The sequence below is a fragment of the Amblyomma maculatum genome, chromosome 9, assembly GCF_055883805.1.
Source record: "Amblyomma maculatum isolate TAMU_Amacu chromosome 9, ASM5588380v1, whole genome shotgun sequence".
In the NCBI taxonomy this organism is placed as follows: Eukaryota; Metazoa; Arthropoda; class Arachnida; order Ixodida; family Ixodidae; genus Amblyomma; species Amblyomma maculatum.
Window position 1 is genome coordinate 95567812 of NC_139352.1, and position 21824 is coordinate 95589635.

Below are 21824 nucleotides of genomic sequence, written 5' to 3' on the forward strand. Positions count from 1 at the left end.
GTAATGTATTTATAATTTACTGTTTTAAGTTGCGTGCTCGCTGCGATGCCATCCTGCAGAAAACTGTGCAGCACATTCTTGCAGTGATACTTTTTGCTCCGGCCCAAGTTTCTTAGTTTTTTTTTTCCTTTCTTTTTTTTAGTGTTTGCTTAATTCAAAAGCCCGATTTCTTTGAACATTCTTCGTAATCCTAATGACTTCGAATTGTAACAAGAGTTTGTAAAGCTTTTTGATCCGCTTCTCAATGGTATGCCTTCATCATCACTCAGGTACATACTGCATTCTTGCTATAGTTTGCTATAGTTGCTATAGTTGCTGTAGTTGCTATAGTATAGTTCTACGTCAGTGGCAGTAGGTCGCAGGTGTGAGTTGTTGATGTCCCCAGTGAAGAGAGAAGAAAGAGCCACAACACACAATGAGCACACATAACTACTCAAGAGCAAGCTGACACTGTACAAGTTTAACCTTCCAGGCTAATAGTCACCTGATCATCATTGGATCTGGTGCCAGAGGTTGTGAAGTCATCTTCAGGCTCTTTGCTGCTTCTGCCATGAAAATTCCTGCAAGAGAAGGGGCAGATTAATGAAGTCATTGCCGATTTCCTTGCATGTCTTGACAAGAGCATGAGGTCTTTTGTTTTTTTTTTGCATCCAATTGCCGCTCTCCGAATAACTCTGTGCTACGTCATCGCCTGCTGATAAGAAAAAAAAAAAGCTATGTGGAAACTGAAACTGCATTTGTTAAACTACCTCTTAGATAGGGCTGCATGTTCGAATTTAAAGAAATCGGAGTTTATCAGCACATGCAAATCTATTGATCATGTATGATCAATGGCCCATGGTGCAATCCCGAAAGAGTTAAGGTGCTGCACCTGCATTTTTTTTTTCTGGGGGCTAATACCCGAGTATTTTTGCACTTGTGTTTCAGTTTTCTCTCTCTCTCTCTTTTTTTGCTTTTCATGTGGTGCTTAGAGCACTGTAATTTGTGTCCAGTAGTGTAACTAGGCTGACAGTGCAGCATACCTGGCTCATCATTTCACTGATGTAGGAACTGCAAGCTGTTGTCACACGATGGGAGTGTTGAAAGCAGCTGTAAAACAGGTGCATTTGAAGGCATTTTTTTACGCAAGCAGTGCATATTGCAGTACTTGCTGGTATTCCCTTCCTGCCTGCGTGCAGGTGCTCGGCCGAGCGCTTGTTCCTGGGATTCACGGCCTCCCCCTCCACGCTTCCCTCGGCAGAGCAGCTGGGTGCTCTGCTGGGGCTGGACATCTTCTCTCTCTACGAGGCGTCCGCTGAGGCACAGCTCGTGCGCGGCCAGTTTCCCCAGGCCGTGCGCCTCTACCAGCTGTCCAAGGTGAATGGGGCACATAGTAGCGCAGCCTGGAACAGGTTTTGGGAGACAACTTGGACCACCAAGATTGACAGTCACTGATGTAACTATGCATACTCTGAAGGAAGCTTCTCGGCAGAAACCATGCACACTTAGTGGCTGCCTTGACCTTCTTGTTTGGCACTGGGCAAGATTGTGTGGCCTGAAATGAATAGCTGGTAGTCTAGCAGTGCCAGCTGATTAACACCTCACCAAGTCATTTTATAGAGGCCCAGAAAAAAGTGCCGAATATAAAAAGAATTGAGTGTTTTTACACAAAGTTTTGATATTGGCCAAGACCATGGAGTACTGAATGTTGATTTTGAGCAAAGGGAAGACAAGGTGGCTGCTTCTAACAGCCAATGATGATGCTTCCACCCTGCCAGTGAATGAAACCGGAACTGGCTGTTGATGCGGTGTGGGGCACATTGGTAAATTTTTACAGATACAGCACGCTCCAAATGCGTTACTCTCTCTTTTATAATGCCTTACCTCTTGCAGTGTCCTCAACTGAAAAGGGTGGCCCACTTTGCAAGCCGAGGCTTCCTCTCGGAGCTGCTGGCCTACGTGCAGGTGTTGTTTGGCACGCGTGCCTCCGAGATCCCTGCCCCGGACCGCGTTCACTTTGCCAACGTGGCTGCCCTGGGCTTCGTGCAGCAGGTGCTGAGCAAGCGCCGTGACACGGCTGACCGCGACACTGTCCTCCAGGCCTTCAGGCACGCTTAGCGCCACCTATTTCTTCTCTGCTATGCGTTAATGCTCTCTGAGCACCCTGTCCGTTGCCACTGTGTACTTCCCTTCCCTCACTTGACAGGGAAAGAGTACATAATGGATGGATAGCACACTGTGGCTTACCAAGATGCTTGAAGCCTATTCAGGACTAGCAGTGCTTCCACAGAGAGCAGGGTGTACGAAAGGGCAATGCTCTATGCGAAGCCACTCATCGCGTGGCAGAGGTAATCTGGTAATCTAGCATTGCCAGTGATTTTTGTTACTTTGCTCGCTTCATGTTATCGCAAAAGCTTGGATGGATCAGCAACAGCATGTTTTTCTCGTTTAAATTCTGAGCCACTGATGCAGAAGTGCAGCATTATTTCGAAGAAAAACATTTTGCCAAAAGCTAAGATGCTGTCATCCTCTGAACTGAACACTTGAATGTTGTCTCTGCCATTCTTACTGAAAAGATCCCTCCTCTATTGAAATGTGAAAATATCTATCAACTGTGTTTAAAGTACACAAAGCAGTCGGGATGGTCACCTTGTTCTGTTTGAAGCACTGCCCGACAGGGAAAGGAAGGAATGTGCACGACCCCAAACCCTGCGGCTTGCCTTCTGTTCTTGGGGGACATATTCCAGGCCAAGGAAGCGGGTGAATTTCTCGTGGCTGCTACGAACGTGGTGTCTCTCCAACCCTGAAGAAGGGGGGCACATTGAGTGCAGGTCTTGTAGCTGCACTGCAGGACCGTGAATTGTTTGCCGCATGCAGGGAGTTCCTGCGGGAGAACCTGTACTACGATGCGTCGGTCGTAATGCGGATGCTGTCGGAGCAGCGCCTCTACGAACTGCTTCACCACTGTGCACAGGTGGGTCCTGGCTGTTGGTCTCGTTCAGTGTTCGCAGGGTTGCGCGACGAAATTTCAAATACGAATCAAATATGTTTGTTATTGAATTCATATCCCTATTTGAAAAACCGATATTCGGGATTTCCGAATATTTGAAAAATATAGAATGCATCAAAAATTCACCACAGTTTCCCGCACTGCATGCTTCACTGCAATTCTTGACCGCGTGGGCTATGCAGTGAAGCATCCTCAAAACGCAACGAGGCCGTTTTGTGAACAGGGACCTCCCCATTCAGGAAGAGGGCCTTCCCAACAAAGCAGAGCATTTCATTTCTGCCATCATCTTTTGCACGTTATGGTCAGGGGGCGATCCCTTTATGGTGCTCATATAATTCAGCTTGTGGAGCATTATATTACATTTGTAATCTCAATGCCTGCCAATGGCTTTGCAGTTAATGTTGTTCCGATGGAGAACTCTCGGTGCTTTAGTGATAGCTGATGCAGAGGCATAGAGAGTGTTATGAGGAGAGAATGGATTCGACAGCTGTTTTCTTGTAGATGGAAAGCCAAGATGCTTCCTTTAGGGAAAGGATGGTAGGAGAGAGGAAAAGGCAAGCAGGCATAAATGACTTGCTGGAGTGTATAAAGGCAAGCTCAACTCCAGTTCGCCCTATAGCACAGCTCTCACACTTGTACCTTGCTAAGGGCAAGGATGCAGATGTCTTCACATTTGAGGCCGGTTGGACAATGCTGTCAGTGTTGCACATCTTCTTCCTCCTTCGTGGTGGCAGCTGCGTGGCCAGCGGCGGCTGATGGTGGAACAGCTGGTGCACTTTGACCCCAGCCTGGCCCTGGACTCGGCTATGTGCGCCGCCCTTGCCAGCCGAGGTTACGGACACCTTCTCCAGCAGGCCAATAGTGGTAAGTGCTCCCATCATTTGGAAAGTCATGTCATGAATCTTGTTCCAGGGCAGTTGTCCTTGACAAGCTGTGGACTTTGTGTGGTCATGTTCTAATTGAGTCGCATTTTATATCTCTACTTGCAAGATGCAGAATAGCAGCCCTGTCATTACCTCTTACCTGCCACAGGGGGCGTCAGTTAAAGCAGATGTTTGGTGTACTTGCGACACCACGGACCGCGAGTACCCATGCTAAGCCGTCTGTCCGGAATAAAGTGAATCTTGGTGGTTGGGCTGATGCTAAATGCTTGGACTTTGAACACCCGTCGGCGGAGGCAACATACCACTTTGGCCACGCTTCCCGTAGACGGCACCAACGGGCTTACCTGACCGGGGGAAGTCGGCACTCATTTTGGCTGACCCCTTCTCCATCTTTCATTTTCATATCCACTTTTTCATAACTCTCCGGTCTTCTCCCTTCTTGGCATTTCTCCACCTTTCATGCAGTGAGAGTTAACCTCATGTGCCGAACTGGCCTATTTTGCCATATTCGGTTATAGTTATGGTTTGCAGCTGGCATGGGCAGAACTTTCAGAATCCTACTGTGGCCCATTGTGTGACATTATGGTGAATGGCTGGCACCGTGGCCAAGAAGCACACTTATTTTATAGTTTCCTCTTCTTAACAAAATGATTACCCTAGTTAAAAAAAAGGCAGACCGAAGGCACAGCTAAATTCCTGCAAAATGCAAAGAATAATCTTTTTATGTATCATCGAAATTGAACAGAAACCAGCCTGATTCTCGTCCCCATTTCTAGCATACAAATGTTTCACGGACTTAAGATACAAACTCTGCAAAGTAGCCATACGAGTCCCGTTCCTTGAGCCCGACAGAGAAGCACAATATGAAAGGCTTACAAACATTCAACATCTTAGGGACGTCTCTATAAGTGTTGAATGCTATTTGTAGTAAATGCGGTAAATGTGCAGAGAATGACCATCTGAAAAGATGACGAAGAAATCCCTACTAAGCACCTGATACCGACATTCAATTCAAGAACACTCGCAGAAAAAAATAGAAGTAGGATATAATTTGAAAATATATCCACCTTCCACAGATCCATAAATTGTCAAAGATAGGGACTTGGCTCACTGGGTTGCCACAGCCATACAACTGGCATAAAATGTACCTCTAAAGAACACTTCGCTTGCAACTGTGGTGCTCTGGCATCGTCCCATTGTGTGCTAACTGTGGAGGAGACCAGCCCGCATATTCTGGTCTTGTCCAAGTTGGAAGAAATAAAATGAAATCCTAATGATGAAACCCACAGCAAACCTATAATTCACAGAGGCCAGGGAACGGGTGGCACAATTGAACACATTTGCATTCCCGACCAACGCAAACTATGCAGATGTGGTGCACAGGGAGAGAACACCACACTGCCACTTGGCATTTACCGAGGCTACATCATCAGGCCGTATGGTAGGGCTATTGAACCTGCCCCACGAAAAAAAGATTACAAAATTTATACGAATTATAGTTATTCAAAATTATTTATTCTTCGAATAAACAATAAGGAAAAGGAATTGCACAGGTGTAGTTAAATCAATGGGGTCCTCAGCTTTGTGCCTTCAGGATACAATCCTGGGGCCACGAATATCCTCAAAAAATATAAAACTTTCTGATAAGGTTGAGAGCAGGCTAACAAGCTGTCAGGAGGCGTCACAATAATAATGCAGTTTGATGCCCCTGCTGTAGGGAGACTGCTAAAAATACAAACTTCCAGGCAATTGCACTAAACGTTGTTAGTCAGAAAACAATAACTTTAGGCTCTTCATACATATGATCACACCACATGGTTCCAATCCATAACTTAGGGGATCTTATGGAACAGTTGCCAGAACCGTACATGATAGTTGACGATCATAACGATCTCTGCTCCTTTTGGAAAAAACTCGAGAAACATAAGGTGAGAACAAAGATGGAGGACGACTGGACAGGACAAACGCTTGTCTTATCCTGTTGTCATAGTCCTTTGTTTCGGAGCTACGTTTCTTGAGTTATAATGAATTATCATCCTGCTCAAGCCTATTCACTTTTGGAAAGCAATTGTTCAAACGCCAGAGGACAAGTTATACTGGACGTATACTCGCATATAAGTAGGATATGCTTTATTAACACAGGAAAAGCTGCTTATTGCTGCCCCAGGTCAGGAAAAATAAGCTGTTTTGATCTAGCCTTTACATCATCATCGGTTTTTAAAGAATCTAATTAGTCTGTTTTAATTTACCTTTGGAAAAGTGACCAGTTACCTGCAGTTGTAAAGTTGTCATTATATATCACATCAGCTCATTGAAAATACCCCGCCGGGGTGGCGCAGTGGTTACGGCGCTCGACTACTGTTCCCAAGGACGCGGGATCGAATCCCAGCCTCGGCGGCACCTTTTTCGACGGAGGCGAAAAGCAAGGCGCCCATGTGCTGTGCGATGTCAGTGCACGTTAAAGAACCCCAGGTGGTCGAAATTTCCGGAGTCCTCCACTACTGCGTCTCTCATAGCCTGAGTTGCTTTGGGACGTTAAACCCCACAAACCAAACCAGTTCATTGAAAATGTAAAAACCTTCCTGTTGTTGTGAATATGTCCTTTTCAATTTTGCCACCTCTTATGTAAAACCCCTTTTAGGTGCCTTTAAGGTAATAAAACGAAATGAAATATAGGCTCACCATCCCCACTAGTCCGCAACGTTAGAAACCGCACCTTCTTTCGTTTCAAAAGCTTTGTTGCTTTCTAATATAAATGCCACATTACAGAAGGAATGTAATGAGGAACTTGGCATAGATGAAATTAATGAGAATTTTACTGCTGCATATTTTTAGCAGTGGAATTGGCTATTTATTTTATCTAATTTCTTTCAAATTGCGGCAAGCCGCTATCTGGCCCTAACAGAAGTGGCACACATGAGTAAACATGCAAAGAAGAGAATGAAATAGTGACAAGCCATCTGCAAAACTAACCGAGAGGCAGTGTATTGGCGTGAATTCAGTAGCCCAAGAGCAGGCAAGTATAAGTAGGAAGTGATGCACACATCAGGGTAAGCAAAACATCATTAGTACTTAAAGAATGCTGCAAACGTACAAGAAATCGGTGCACCCTAGTCAACCAAACAGATATTACTACAATGCCTAATCAAAGCTTGGGGATGCAACTAGGGTTTCTGGATGGCTGTTCCAATTAGAAATTTTCCAGGGGTGAAAACTGTGCAGAAAAGGTTTTCGTTTTGAAAACCTTTGCTGCACAGAACGGTTGCAGTCATGACATGTTCGCCTAGTGTTGAGTTGTTTCACACGTGCCAGGTGGCTGATGTTTTATTTATTTATTTATCAATATAACAAACGAGTAACTTTCCCTCGGGTTTCTGGGGTGGGGGCGAAATATGACTAGCAATCATGAGGTTAGCAGGAGAATTTGTTATTTTATATTTATTCCACAGACTTCAGGACCTTCACTAACAAAACGCAAAATATGGTGGACAAATGAATGCAAACTGGCAAGAAAATAGCTGAGAAAAGCGTTGAAAATTTCGCCGTGGCGGTGCAGCGGTTAGGGCGCTCTATTGCTGCACCCAGGGATGCGGGGTTGAATCCCGGCTGTGGCGGCCACTTTTCATTGAGGCGAAAAGCAAGGTGTCCGTGTGCTGTGCGATATCAGTGTACGCTAAACAAGTGGTCGAAATTTCCAGAGCCCTTCATTGTACAGCATCTCTCATAGGCTTGAGTTGCTTTGGGATGTTACTTCACAGACTAAATCAAACCGAAGCAAACTACTATTAAGAATATACTCTGTAGGTACTTCCCTCCAGAGGACTTGCATGGGTCGAAAATAGTGAAAAAAGCGACTTCTTGAAAATGACATTTCGGAAACCTACAGCCCATCTCCTACATATCAAGTAATTTATTCACTCCCTGCATCATTAAAACAAACTAAATAAATCTCATCTCTGTTTCATTTCTTCCCATTTTCCCAAAGCACAAATTTTTGAAGGTTTGCTAAAGGATATCTTCGTATGTGGACAGGAAAAAGAAATAATTTTTTTTTGTAGCATACTCCTAAGTGATTCAACTATCAATGTTAGAAGCAGATTTCTCATTTTGCGCTTGCAAATGTTTTATGCGCTCAAATTTAAATGGCTTATACATCACTTCTCCTACATTGAACTTCAACAAGTTGTAAAATGACTACGGTAATATTGTCTTAATCAAAAAAGTAGTTCTTTGTTGTATTCTTTATACTGTATACCATCTAGCCAGATGTTAATAACACTGAGATTTTCTGGTTAGTGTTTTTGTCTCTATTGTTTGTGTAAAAAGGAGTGAAAATGCTGAATATTTTGATAACTAATATATCAGAAAACTGAATACATATTTAAAATCAGCATAAAAAACTGTTTGGGGCTGCACATTTTTATTGCATTTAATCTAAAAGTAAAGAAAAATGTTCCAAGTGACCTGTTCCCCCCTTAGAAAGGGTCAGAGCATTGGGGTCAGAGCGCATTTTGCCTGACGAACTACATGTCCTCTACAAACATACGATAACATCATGTAGGTACGTGAATGAGAATCCACATGGGGGAGCTGCAGACATGGGCCATTAATACTATTGTGTCATGCCCTTACAGACAGTGTCCTCTGAATTTTTTGCAAACTTGCGGATTCTTTTACAAGTTAGGCTTTATTCTGTGCTGCTCTGTGCGCTCATATTCTGCAGACCACTTCTCGATGTGTGTGACTGACCCGGACCTCCTGCTGCCACTGTCGTGTGACCTGCCCCTGCTCAGCGCGCACCTCCGGCTGCTGGCCGACCTGCTGCCACGACTGGACCCTGACCTGGTGCAGCGGGTGGCCCGCATGTACGATTTGTCACGGCCGGCCCCTGCCCTCGCCCTGCGCAGGGTTCTCCTGGCATCTTCGAGACAGGGCCGGTGAGGGGTTGCCTTCCATGTCACTGTAGTAGTGTTGCCAAGATGGCAGGGCTTGATGGCTTGGACGAAAAGCTTACAATACTGTCATAACTATGGCATTAGCAATATAGTTAGCATAAGAGGCTCATTGCACAGCTCGACCTTCCCCATTATATCTCGTTCCAGGTGAAATTCGTGGTAACACAGGACGTTTCACGTTTGCCGCTATGGAAGAGGGTGGGACGAGCAAACACTGTCAAGGATAGGCTACGTGCGATATAAATACCTAAGAAAGTGAAAGATTGAAGAGCAATCGCTTTAGCTTAGTGTTAGAGCACTGGACGCAAAATTCGGAGGTTGTGGGTTCGGGCCTTACTGGTGGTATGTGGTTCTTCTTTTCCACTACTTTCGAATCAACTATCTCCATGGCTACATTATCTTTTCACATTCATAAAATGAAAAACAGAATCTCCTATGCCTTTTTGATGGGAGTGGCTGTTGCTCCTTCTGTAGGTATGTTACTAGAGGCACAGTGCACCTTTTAGGTACATAATACGCATTGCCTCACATAAAGTGCAGCTAGAGCATGTTAGGAAATAATTACAGGCCACAGACAAAGTAAGTGGATGGGAAGAGCACTGGGCTATAGCTGATGCATAACTAATCAGTCTGGTCATTAAATCTTCAATAAGCAGACAAGCCAACTTTTAGCACACCTTGCAAAAAGTCAGGTTTATTATATTTAGTTCTCGGCACATTTGAACATAGTCTAGCCGTTTGAGCCACTTTTATAGACGGTAAATTGTGTACATTCTGCAGTGACTTATGTAGGTAACTTGGTGCACCCTTTGCAATGCCAATAGCTTTCTGACATATGAAAAGAGCGATTTAAATTGGTAGCGCTTGTGTTGGCATTCCCAAACATGAAAAATGTTTAATGCGGATATTGGAAGCCCAGTGCATGAATGGGAAAAATGAACCACTTAGGATTGACAGAATGAGCTTTGTCTAAACACCGTTTCCTCTAAATCCTAGTTGTCTGAATCCAGTTGCCTTTTGGGCATCACTAAACCAGGAACTAAAATCAGTTAGAGTGGACTTCACTTAATGCGAAACTTTTAGGGGATCGAAACATGTTTCGTTCATCGGAAGTTTTATTTATTAGACAGGGTGTCAGAGGCAAATATTCAGGCAGAGTTTTATTAGATTGTGATACAATTTCGTGCCACTCTAAAAGATGACATCCTCCTGTTGCGTGCTGTAGAAAACTAATGCCAATAATAACGCATAATATATTCTCGTTGATTGTATGTGAATTTTTGCTTGCACGCAGCTACCCTGGCTCTTCGTCCTCCCTCTCGACGGACTCCCTGGATTTGACACAATCGGTGAATACAAGTCTCTGCTGTGGCTTCTGTGAATTGGAATTCACTGTGGTCATGATTTTTCTACGTGCTTGGTCTGCAAAGGACACTGAAAGTTATTAATTTGTTTTGTGCCAGCACTCTACAATAGGAGGCAGTATTGGTTTGTTGTTGATCTTCAATGCGCATTCGGGCGCGTCTTCGTGCTTCCTCTGCACGCTGTTCATCATACTTCTTTGGGGGGTAAATCCTGTGTGAAAGGCTGTTGTACTGCTTGCAGATACTGCAATATTGTCATATCATGATGTTAACTCTCAATGCAGAAAGAGCTCATTGAATGCTTTGAGACCTTTTGCAGCAACATGCTCCATTAGCACTGGAATAAAATGCATAACGAAAATAAAATATCTATATACAGTGCATACATAATACTTTGCCATATACATATACTGGTGCAGTGATGGCAATTTTTTTTTCTCGGTTCTTATGGAGTGCAGCCCTCAAACGAGACCAACTTTCTGACTAATTTTTCTGACTATGCCACAGGGGCGCATTCCCCTTTTAGTGGATGGTGAAATATGCTTGTGACGAACTAGCCTAGGCCTTGTGAATCCTTCAAATACGTGATAGATCAAATGTATGGGTGATATGGCACAATGATCAGCACATGTTAATCAGCCAAAGCGAAGCAGGTTGTAAGTAGTTGCCTGATCACTCTGTTACTGTACACAACAAATGTCATGTGACCTGAAGTTGAGATCTGGCGCTTGTTTCTGTTTGGCCGACAGTTTGGAGAGGCACTCTGTGTCTCTGGCTCGTGGCTGTCGGCTTGGGGAGGCCCTCACCTGGGCTCTTTTTCCAGGCTCATCGCTGCCAAAGGCCTTTGAGGCATCAATTTTATATGCTCATTTTAATGTGAGGGTGGTAAAAATTTTTGTGGTGCACGTGTGCCCATGGCCCTGGCTTGGCTTTATGCCTCTTGAGTTTAATTGAACTGGCTAGGCTTGTGCAGATATGCAGTAGCTTGTAATATTCAATCGAATAGTAAAGTATTTGGTGTTCGTTCTGGGCGTCTCATATTTGAACTCTCGAAGCATTTGTCTCGAGCGAAAAATGTTTCTGTTCTTGAGATTTCGGTTCAGTGAGCAGAATGACACTGCAGTGCATGCCCAGCTAAAAGCAGCAGCTGCATCCAGATGGAATTGCAGTTAACGCCAGTGGCCAGAGGTGGTACCTTTCTGTCACGTGTGACCCAAGTGCAGACTGGACCACCAGAAGTTTCAATCGTCGGTATGACTTGCACTCCGCAGGTTACCAGAAGAAGCACAGGCCGGCCTGCGTTCCACTTACTTCTTGTCCAGGAAACCATCTGTCACCTTAAGTGAGCTGGATATACAGAGCAAATCTCGAATTTCTGTTGGGGCACTGATACCTGTATACTATAGTCTACTAGGTATATGTACTGTTTTTCCACCTGGAGCTCTATGAATAGTGGTAGGAACACTGGAAGGATGCGGGCAATGCTTGTGGCTTAGCCAGACCTATTCAGATCCTGCAAGTAGGTCACCTCCATATGTAGGCCGACTTTCTCGTCTCGTATGGCCATTTTCGCAAAAGTTCAGCTTAAGATCAGTGAATAAGACAAAGGCCAGAGCATTCCTTTTTTTTTCATGTTGTTCGTTTGGGACCTTACTATTCATATTATTTGCATTGAACCAAGAAACCACAATTCCCGCTAGCTAGAACAGAGATAACTAGGCAATCTCTGTGTTGACTCCACAGACCTGTTTGGAGTGTGTTATATGAGGCTTTTGCAAATGCAGGATGATGACTCGGTGAATGAAGAGGACATTGTCAAGTTCATGCTGTTTGTGCTGCTGATGCTGAACCGGCGCCGGTGCAAGAACCGAGGCTATGACGAGCGCCTGCTCAAGACTGGATTCTTCTCGCCCCCGGCACCAACCAGCACAAAGCGCCCCACAGCACAGGAGCCTGAGCGGCATATCGCTTGTGGCCAGTCCCACTGTGGCCTGGTGGTTCGGGGCAAGGCCTACACCTGGGGTCGAGCACAGTTTGGCAGGTGCGTGGGTTGTTTTCAGAAAAGAGCTGAAACGATCATCTTGTTTTGGAACCCTGTTATTCCAAGTCTAGTGTTTGACTGAGAGTTTGTTGTCGCGATTCTGCAGTGAAGGCGGAGCTTAAATGTTGCCCATAACTTTGTGTTCACTTTACGCAGGTGTGGTCAGAAAGGCTTGTCAGAGCAGCAGAATAATGGTTTTGGACTCCCTCACTTAGTAGGAGTAGGGCACGTGAAGCGTAGCAAGCTTCAAAAGTACTACAAGAGGCATAGAAATTTGAAGCATTGCAAAGACTGTTGCGTGCAGAGTATATATACTACTGAGCATCATAGTCACCAGAGTGTGACAAGAGTAGCATAGAAAGCTTACAGTACATCTGAGTGCATAATAGACATAGTGAAGGCATTAGTGGGCTTTATCCTTCATGCAATACACATCTTACTTTAAATGTATGACATTGCTAAGTGTGGTACTTCAACGCACAGTGGAACTAGACTTGTGTGGATTTTTTAACTGCTGAGTGGCTAAAAAAAAAAAAAAAAAAAAAAAAAGAAAAGGCGAGTTACGACCCATTGCGACCTGGGGCTGTTGCTATTAGTTACAAAAGGAAGAACGTCATATAGACTTAGAAGAAGTTTGTGTGATGGCATCTGGAAAGCATTACTGAGAACTTCAGACAATAAATGATTTCTAAGTGTTTCAGCACACAGCTCGAATTGATGCCTGCATACAGACTGCTACAGAACAAAATAATGTCATGTTAGGTGGTGACGAGAAAGTAGAAATGAGTTGACTGTTAAACTTCACAATGCACAATTTACAAAGTGTAACAGAGCATACAAGATTAAATTAGGGAAGCATGATTTGCTCTTTTGATATTTTGAGAAGTCTCTTGGCTCAAACCATCATGTTTTGCATGCACGTGCACACAATGATAGCCAAGGACTGGCTTGGGGCTGAGGGAAAGAGATCATTCGTTACTTTGGTGATTTTTCGGTCTTTTACGATAGTCATGATTGTGTAGGAGCCATGAATATTCTCAAGTTGTTCAAGGAGCAAAGCTTCGGTCTTAGGCTCTTAGGACCAAATGTTTAAACAAAAAGAGCTGCGGTTTCTGGACCTTCGGTGTTCCGCACGAGCTGTGTGTGCTGGCAATGTTCACCTAGGAGTGTTAATCCGCTACTTGATTATGGGTCTAACCATTCCAAGCTTGTTAAAAGGTGGTATTGCTGTATCCAGGCTAGGCCCATTTTTGGTGAAGCTTTACTTTCACAGTGTGGCTACTAGATTCTGGCTACTAGGTTTTAAGGCTTATGAATGTGGGATTTCCCATATTGCAAAAGCAAGCGATAAATTACTAAAGGAACTGAAACCATTCTGCTGGGATTTGCGAGAGCAGGTTGTGGCTGGACAGTGAGATGCCAAAAGACCAGTTGTGCTACCATATATACATGTATTGATGCGGGATTTGAAAAATATGGCCTGTGGGTATGGCGTAAGGATGTTTTTTTCAGCCCCTAATCAGTAATGAAGAATCTGTGGCACAGCTAGGAATAAATCTGCTAGTTTGGCTTGGGAGAAGCACACATGTCAAGCGAAGCATTACAATTTATACGTGCATTGCTAATTTGGTTGCGTATTGTAAAGGATGTAAAGGTTGCTACCTGTGCGGTTCATTTGCAGGTTAGCCACGGAATTATTGAGGCTAGACACATCTTACTACTTGGTGACAAAAGTGTGAGTGAGCCGTCCATCGCGTTAACATGCAGTGAGTTGGGCTATCTATAGTCAGGGAAGTGTCCTGGGCAATCAGTGACTCCTGTTATGCGGTATGCTTTTTAGTGGTTGTGCGGTTTTTGTGTAGCTTGGCTTGTCTCTACATTCCTTGTTCAGTTCAACAAACTTCAGTTGTGAGTTGGTGCTTGTCTCGTCTACTTTCACGTCCAGGTCTTTCATGCTTGTAGGTTCACCATGACAACATCATATCAACTGGCTCAAATGTCTGTCCTTCTGCAGTGCTTTAAAAGATCAGGTTCTCTTGATGGGGTGAATCCTCAAGGTCATCTAACTGCAATTTCATGCAGCTGACTCAGTATGAACAACTTTAGATATTGCAATGATAAATGCAGGGCCAAGTTCACTGTCCACTGATTGGGATTCGACAGTATCTAGCCTGGTAGCGAGATCCCACATCTTGTGGTCTAGTTCAAGGTCCATCAGCCTGACGTGGTGGGCATCTGATTTTGTGAGACCATGCAACATTTACAGCAAGCACGTCAGTATTCGGGCTAGGCTTGACTGGCCTCACGTTTGATTCAATGTCACCTGCTGACACCATGCTGCACAGCATGCTTGCATTTAGACCTCGTTGCAACTAACACAAGTGGCCAAGGGAAGACCACGTACAAGGTTGCTGGTATGATTAGCAAGTAAGGAAGAGCGTAATGTTCGTAAGGTGCAAGGTATGCTGCATTGCAAAGAACCTGAGCAATGTAGAGAGCATATTTTATTTTCATCACTTGCATTGCAAAAGGAGGCAAAATTCCAAAAGTGGGAACACCTCTTTTTCCCATTGTATGCATCACCTGCCCTGTTTGAGAGAGAGAGATAAGTAGAGAGAACTTTATTTAGTTAATCAGATTCAAGGAGGCTATAAACATAAAGCAAAATATGTCAATTGTGCTGTTCTCTTTATGTGCATCCCTTTTTCGCCGGTGAGATCAGTCAATTAGCACTGTGGCACCAGCTCTTGTTTTAATGGTTGTTTGTGAAATTTGTTAAGAAATAAGAGGAATGTAACTCTTGAAGGGAGTGGGAAGGTGGGCGGAGGGGGATGGGGCATGCAGAGGCTAGCCACTTGTAGGTTATGCTCAGTCAGGCAGAGCTTGGTACCCACTCCTGTGTACGTATCTGACATGATAGAGGCTGGCATACTGGAAAGGACAGGAAGAGGGATAAAAGAGTTTCAGGAAAGTGAATGTTTGGATGCACCCTTTCTGTTGAGTGATGGATGGTAGTGTTGACCCCTGTGATAAGCCTCGTCAAAAATTAGAGTTGATGGGATCCTTCATGGTTTATGGAGGAAGAGAAGGGTTAATGGGCAGTGTGGCTGGTTAATGTTTCAGGAGTTGTCACTGGAGTGCCCGAAAGCAGCACATATTCACTTGTTGCATGGTGGCCATGAGTGCCCTACGTGGGCTATTCACAGTGAAGAAGTGGGGGCTGCCACAGTGTTCTTTCTGATCGGCGCATTGTGCCGAGTCGGTCTGAAAGTAGTATCATCGAAATGTGGTGAATGCAGGTTGGTGTTCCTGTTGCTAGGGAGAACAGTTTTGATTCCTTATCAAAAAAAGGGGGCGGGGTGCACGATGATTTGAATGCAGAGAGACTGGCAACGGGAGAAAAAAGCTTACCTGAGGCCAGAGTGGGCGTAGAGAATTTCAATGAGGGCACGTCTTGTTGCAGGAGGTATTGTGGTCAAGTGGTGGGTTGTTGTGCGGCTATGCAAGATGTGCTTTGCTTCCTCTAGGCTCGGCCATCGGGAGAGTCACAAGGAGATCCTGGGTGTCACCTGTGTGGAGATGCTGGACACCCTGCGTGTGAGGGTGTCCCAGGTGGCCTGTGGCACACACCACACCCTGTTCAACACCGACGCAGGCGTGAGTATGATTCAAGAAGAGGGCTATGTCGGGCTGGTTTGTTCATGTTGAATGGAAGGAAGGAACAGCTCAAACGGACGGGATGTGTAGGAAGGCGAGACAGACACATGAGCTGAGTATGAGTATGATGGCACTCTGCCCACCACCAGGTGCTGCTCACAGTGACAGGGGCTTCATCACTGATTGAAATCAGATCGAGACAACCATTTCATTTATACATGAGGCTAATGCAGACATACAGACAAGTGTGCATGGACTTGGGTGCTTGCATTGACACAGAGTTTAAACTTTTGCGTTTGTTTTGTAGTTGCAGCATGCGTTCCCTGACCTGAGGACTAACCACGCCACAGTGTCGTTTTTAACAGTTGTTGACTAAGCTGTCATTGTTTTTTGTGGCAAATTTGTATTGTCTTACTTCTTCATTAGCCCTTGGCCTCATATCAACAAGTGAGAGTGAAACTTTTAAGCTTCTATACATGTGCAGTGATTAAGATGATCTGGTGGCATCTCTAGTGATGCCAGAAGCATATTTTCAGTAGGGAGGGCTTGCAAAGGTTCCTTTTTTTTTTTTGTTTTTGTTGTCTGTGAAAAATGCTGTATCACTCTATGCCCTTTTTCAAATTTCTTGCTGGCAAGTTGCACTTAGTGATGGTACCTGTGCCAGCCTGCTTTTATTATGAAAATTGCTTTTGTATGAAAACTCCGAATTGTGCCTAACATCTATAATCTTTGCCTGTTTTCGTGTTTTGTGGGTGCCATCAAAGTAAAGCAGCCTACTACAATGTTATAATATTAGCCAATTTTATGGAAATGGGGAGCTCCAATGCAGACAGCTCAAATCAAATTGGAGGTGGAGGCTGAGCCCCAGCATAAGGATACTGCTGAGAATGTATGGACATTTCTTCCTGTACCTACTTCTCACTGAACTCTAGCTCTCTTTTACAAACTGGGACTTCATTTTCGCTTAATATATATCTGAGTACTTATTATATCGTAGCTTACTAGCTTACTAGAGCAGGGTTCTGCTTAGTAAATATGTTTAGTGTTTGCACAGTGGAGAAATTTGCTAAACTCTTTGCTTTAATCATTGTAGCTGTGTATGTTACTTTGTGGGAGGCATGAACCACTCAAGCCTTTCTTTAACCTCCCTCATCACATTGATGGAAATAAAGGTATAAAAGTGGATATTATTATTTTTCAAAGCAGGCGTGGCTTGAACTAATGCGCTGGTATAGATTTCAGTACCCTGGGAGAAACATTGAGATGTATGCACAAGCTGAGAAAAAGTATAAAGTGAGGGTGACTGATACACCAAACGCTGGTTTCTCTGCATTATAACAGTGTCGTCTTCATAACAAGCATGCTGAACTGAAGGCCACTTTCAAGCGGACGCGCGAGTTCACCTCGTCAAGCGGTTTTACATTGTTAGCTCTACCAGCAGGTGTCCAAGGACGTTCGTCCGATCCGGTTTCATGGGTGCAAATTAATGCGAGAGCACCATTAGGAGAAGCGTCCTTTGCAAGGACTCGCGTGCTTTGATATTGTCACATGGTAGTGACAAGGCCGCAGGCACAAAGGAAAAGACAGTTGCAATAACACTGAAGTCAACTCTTTATTGGGCCAACTTGCGCCCGCAGAAGAACTGAGCAACTCGGCAGCGGCGATAGCAGCAAATGTGCTCATTGGTTGTTGAACAAAGAATGCCTGTTACACTCTTCAGCACTCAATTTAAAGCAGCGAAGAAACATCTAGATAAAACTGCGAACAGTGACTAGCATAACCTGGAACATTGTAGAAATACAAGTGCGTGGCTGGAATCCTTCGAGATACATCTTGAATAATCTGCCACAACAATGGAGATGATAATGCCGCATCTCGCGACCAAGAGCATGAACAAACAAAGTATACAGAAGTGATCCACACGCTAGATTCACAGTGATAAGACCGCATGCCGGCGGCTGTCGAAAATGAACAAATAAAGATCTGAATGGTTTGCAGCAAATTTTGAATGCTCTATTAGCAAGAGCTCGATAAATGCAAATATCACTGCTATACTTTCGCATAGCATTTCCAAGAGGATACTGAGGCAGTTCGATATAATCAATAATTTGATTTACCCGGGTTCGATATATTCATGTTTGACTATATTCAGCTCTATCACACACTTGCATTCCTTGATGCCAATTTTTTCTGAGTTTGGCACTTATGCAATGTCTTGCTTTTCTTCTGCTATAAAAGTGGAGTGGTCTCAAGTGGTCAGCTTTTGAGGGATCGCAGATGTGTCGTCAGTCACACCGTGCCCTGCTGGTGGCATCATTGAACAGTGTGGGGTGTTCCCTGGCAGGTCTTCTCGTGTGGCTCCTCCCGCTTTGGACAGCTGGGGCTGGGTGACGTGCAGAGGACGTGGGTGCCCCACCTGGTGGAGGGTGGCGGTCTCTGCACCAAGGAGGTGGTTCGGGTGACCGCTGGACTATACCACTCCCTGGCAGTCACTCGGGATGGCTGGTGGGTAGTACTCTCTGTGAGAAGGCTGCTTTTGAGGAAAAGAAAGGACATTATAGGCCACCATTATGCTCAGTGTAGTTTATTTTTTTCTGGTTTGCATCTGCAAGCGCACTGTTTTAAGCTGCTGCTGTAAAGGGACAAAGAAAGAAGTCAGTGGGGGTCAGCATTTCAGTTTTTTCCTTTCTTTTTTTCCCTCACAGCATGGTTCTGGTGATGTCCATACAGATTGAGGCAGTTTTGTACCTTTGCGTTTCTCGTAACCAGTGGAGGGCATAGGCTGCGAATAAGATTACAGGACGTGGACTTGGGAAAGCTCGAATAGGGAAAGTAAACATGGAATTATTTCATCTTGTCCTCCAACCCTGGCCTTGTGCAAGATGTGCAAGTCATTAGAAAGGTGCAGTGGGGTAACCACTGGATGAAAAGGTCTCAAATTAGTCTGGATTTTAACCCGTTTAACCCGTTTAAGGAAGAAACCCCTTTACAAATCAGTGGTAAGAGGGAAAATAGAGGAATTCAGGATCTCGTTGCAGAACAGATACTTGGCTTTAGCCGTAGAAGACGACTTTAGTGTAGAGCCAGTGAACGATAATTTCGCGGAAACCATACTGAGTGCACAGTAGCAATAGCTGCTAGGATAGCTTAACATAACCCCGCTGGGCCGGCGCAGTGGTTAGGGCTCTCAACTACTGTTGCGAAGGATGCGGGATCGAATCCCAGCCTTGGCGGCCGCTTTTCAATGAAGGCGTAAAGCCAGGTGCCCGTATGCTGTGCGATGTCAGTGCACGTTAAAGAACCCCAGTGGGTCGAAATTTCTGGAGCCCTTCACTACGGCATCTCTCATAGCCTGAGTCACTTTGGGACGTTAAACCCCACAAAACAAACCATACCTAGGCAGTCAGTGTACCGATAAACTATCCAAGGAGATGAAAGAGCTGATTAAAAATTCTGAAGCACGAAAGCCTTGAATCTAACGGACAGGATAGAACTAGCAAAGCTGTAAAAGGTAATCAATAAGTGTAAGGTATTTGGCATAAGTATAATATGGAAAAAAATTGAGCATGCTCTAAAGAAAGGTGGTAGCCTGAAAGTTTTTAAGAGGAAACTAAATGTGCCAAGGGACATAGCAAGCTATGCTATTATCAGTGTGGATAAGGTAGTGAAAGCAGCCAAGTTCTACTCTGATCTAGGAGGGGGGCTCAAAAAGTAGTGTGTCTTGTTTTTTTTTCTTTTTTTTTTTCTGTAACACTGTGTAATCAAAATTTATTGAATTCATGAAGAGTACAGCCACCTGTCTGCTTGACCTGTATTTTTAATTTTACTTGCATTCTTGGTTACCTTGTCTGGCTTTACTCCACTGGTGAACAGGGGCCACCCCCCTGTGGTAGGTTTTTCCCCTTTGGGTGCAGCCGCATCCTCGTGGTGCGCCATTCTTAGAAATGAAAATCACAGTGTTTAGGCAGAACTGCAAGGAGTGCGGTGCAGCCACATTTAAGCATTCACTTCTTTTGTTTTCAAGCTGCTGAAGGATGGGCATTGTCGCCTGTACTGGTGCCACGAAGGACAGAGGCTACTACAGATAGGGCACGCATGCCCTTCTTCCTTGGCGGCATAAAGGCTTGCCAAGATTTCATTGCAAATCATTGCAGGTGCTGCAGATGTGTATAGCTGTAATACTATCTAAACGTTGTGAAATTTAGATAAACAGTGAAATACAATTGGAAATTGGAGGCACTTACTTTTTGAACACCGCTCGTACACAGCAGCGTAAGTAATCAAGGTGGTAATGAGACTGGTAGCAGCGCAGGGCAATTAGGTGTTCCACCAGTAACGAAGAGCAAAGTGAAGAAAGCATGAGAAGCATCGAAAGGGGAAAGGCAGCGGCAGAGGATGAGGTAAATACAGACCTGTTGAAGGATGGTGGAGAAATCATGCTAGGAAAACTGGCTACCGTGTACACATGTGCCTCATAACCACGAGAACCAATCTGCGGCATAACGTTAATTTTTATTTCTGATGCAGACAATGAGCACATGTAGCACAGTATTGTACGGTATTCATGTGGAGTGTATGCTTTGATCTCCAGGAAGGTTTTGTTGCCGTGCACCTTAATCTAGTCTTCGAACATGGCCACCACTCATAAGACGGGTAATTTGAATTTAAGAATAACAGCAAGCTTCAGGACAAATTTTGCAGCAAGCATGTTTTCAAGCTGGTACATGGAAGCCTGGTTCGACATGTACTAGTACTCATCTCCACTTATGAAGCTTATTTGAAAGAAAAAAAAAATGGGGACAAAAGATTCAGACTTTGTGTTCTTTTTATACCGTTTCCTCCTGCTAATTCTGTATCTAACAAATCAATTAGCTGATCTTTATGCTAGGCTACATAGAGTTTCTAATGCTTGAGGCCTGTAATTTTCTTCAGTGTGAAATTTTAAATTTTAGCACCAGGAACAAAGAATCTGCAGTATTCTTTGGGTAGTGTCCTCTATATGTTGATGTGTGTGGCCCTTTGTACTGAAGCGGATATAAGAAGTTGGCTTTTTCTTTTTTTCTCGTAAGCCTAGTTGGTCAGCTCCCTGTGGCTTTCTCATAGAACAGAGGATTGTCGCATTGTATTCTTTGTTTGGTTCCAAATGTAACACAAGCTGCTTTCCTAAGGAAATTATTTGAAGGAAAAAACTTGCCTTACACTTGTGGATATGTACCCTTTGACTGTCGAATATTCAGAAGAAAAAAACTCACTACCAGTGTCGAATTTTTTGAAACGCAATGGGTTTAGCGCAGTATCCATATGGCAAAAACGCCGCGGGACAGAATGCGGCCGCAGTACTCGTATAGCAGAAACAGTCAAAGGGTTAATAGCCATTTCGATAAGGGCCAGTATCTTGACTCGTCCCCCAAAAGTGTGCCGATGCATAGCTGCCACAGTCGCAGTGCTTGACATGTTTAGCTTTAGAAAGTGCTAGTTTGCAACAGACAAGAACAAACATGCACGGCAAATTACATAGCCAGCGCTCAGGCAGTGGCTGACATGCTAACTAGCTTGAGCGATTGGGGAAGCAAATATGAGTCCTTCTTTGTTGTAAGCATTTCATGTCATCAGCAGAACTTCTTTCATTACTAGATTCCGCTTTTGATGAGATTTCACACGATTAAATTAATCCCGCTCCCAACATTATCGTTTCTAGTACCGATTTCAGAAAGGAGATTAACGTGGCCGCTAATGCACGATTCTGCGAACAGTGTGAACAATTTTTTTTTTTTTCTGAAGAAATTGTGGGAGACAAGGTGCCTTAACCAAGCTATAATTACCACCATTCCATCACAGCTTTTCGCTTCTATAATTGCAAGTCACATTTCAAGCATATTTGATACGTATTGAGGGATGTTTAGTATTTGGCTTAATCTGTCTTTCCTTGATTTA

At 44.2% G+C, this 21824-nt stretch overlaps 1 protein-coding gene across 1 annotated transcript in view; it reads left to right on the forward strand.

The window, feature by feature from the left end:
• LOC146179782 (uncharacterized) overlaps window positions 1–21824 on the forward strand; it is an 80891-nt gene that overhangs the window by 21833 nt on the left and 37234 nt on the right. The window contains exons 11-19 of the mRNA XM_084579342.1: window positions 1179–1356; window positions 1873–2087; window positions 2857–2953; window positions 3724–3853; window positions 8597–8810; window positions 10123–10177; window positions 11977–12233; window positions 15761–15890; window positions 18235–18395. Coding sequence (XP_084435468.1) covers window positions 1179–1356; window positions 1873–2087; window positions 2857–2953; window positions 3724–3853; window positions 8597–8810; window positions 10123–10177; window positions 11977–12233; window positions 15761–15890; window positions 18235–18395 — 1437 coding nt within the window. The remainder of the gene's footprint in view (window positions 1–1178; window positions 1357–1872; window positions 2088–2856; window positions 2954–3723; window positions 3854–8596; window positions 8811–10122; window positions 10178–11976; window positions 12234–15760; window positions 15891–18234; window positions 18396–21824) is intronic.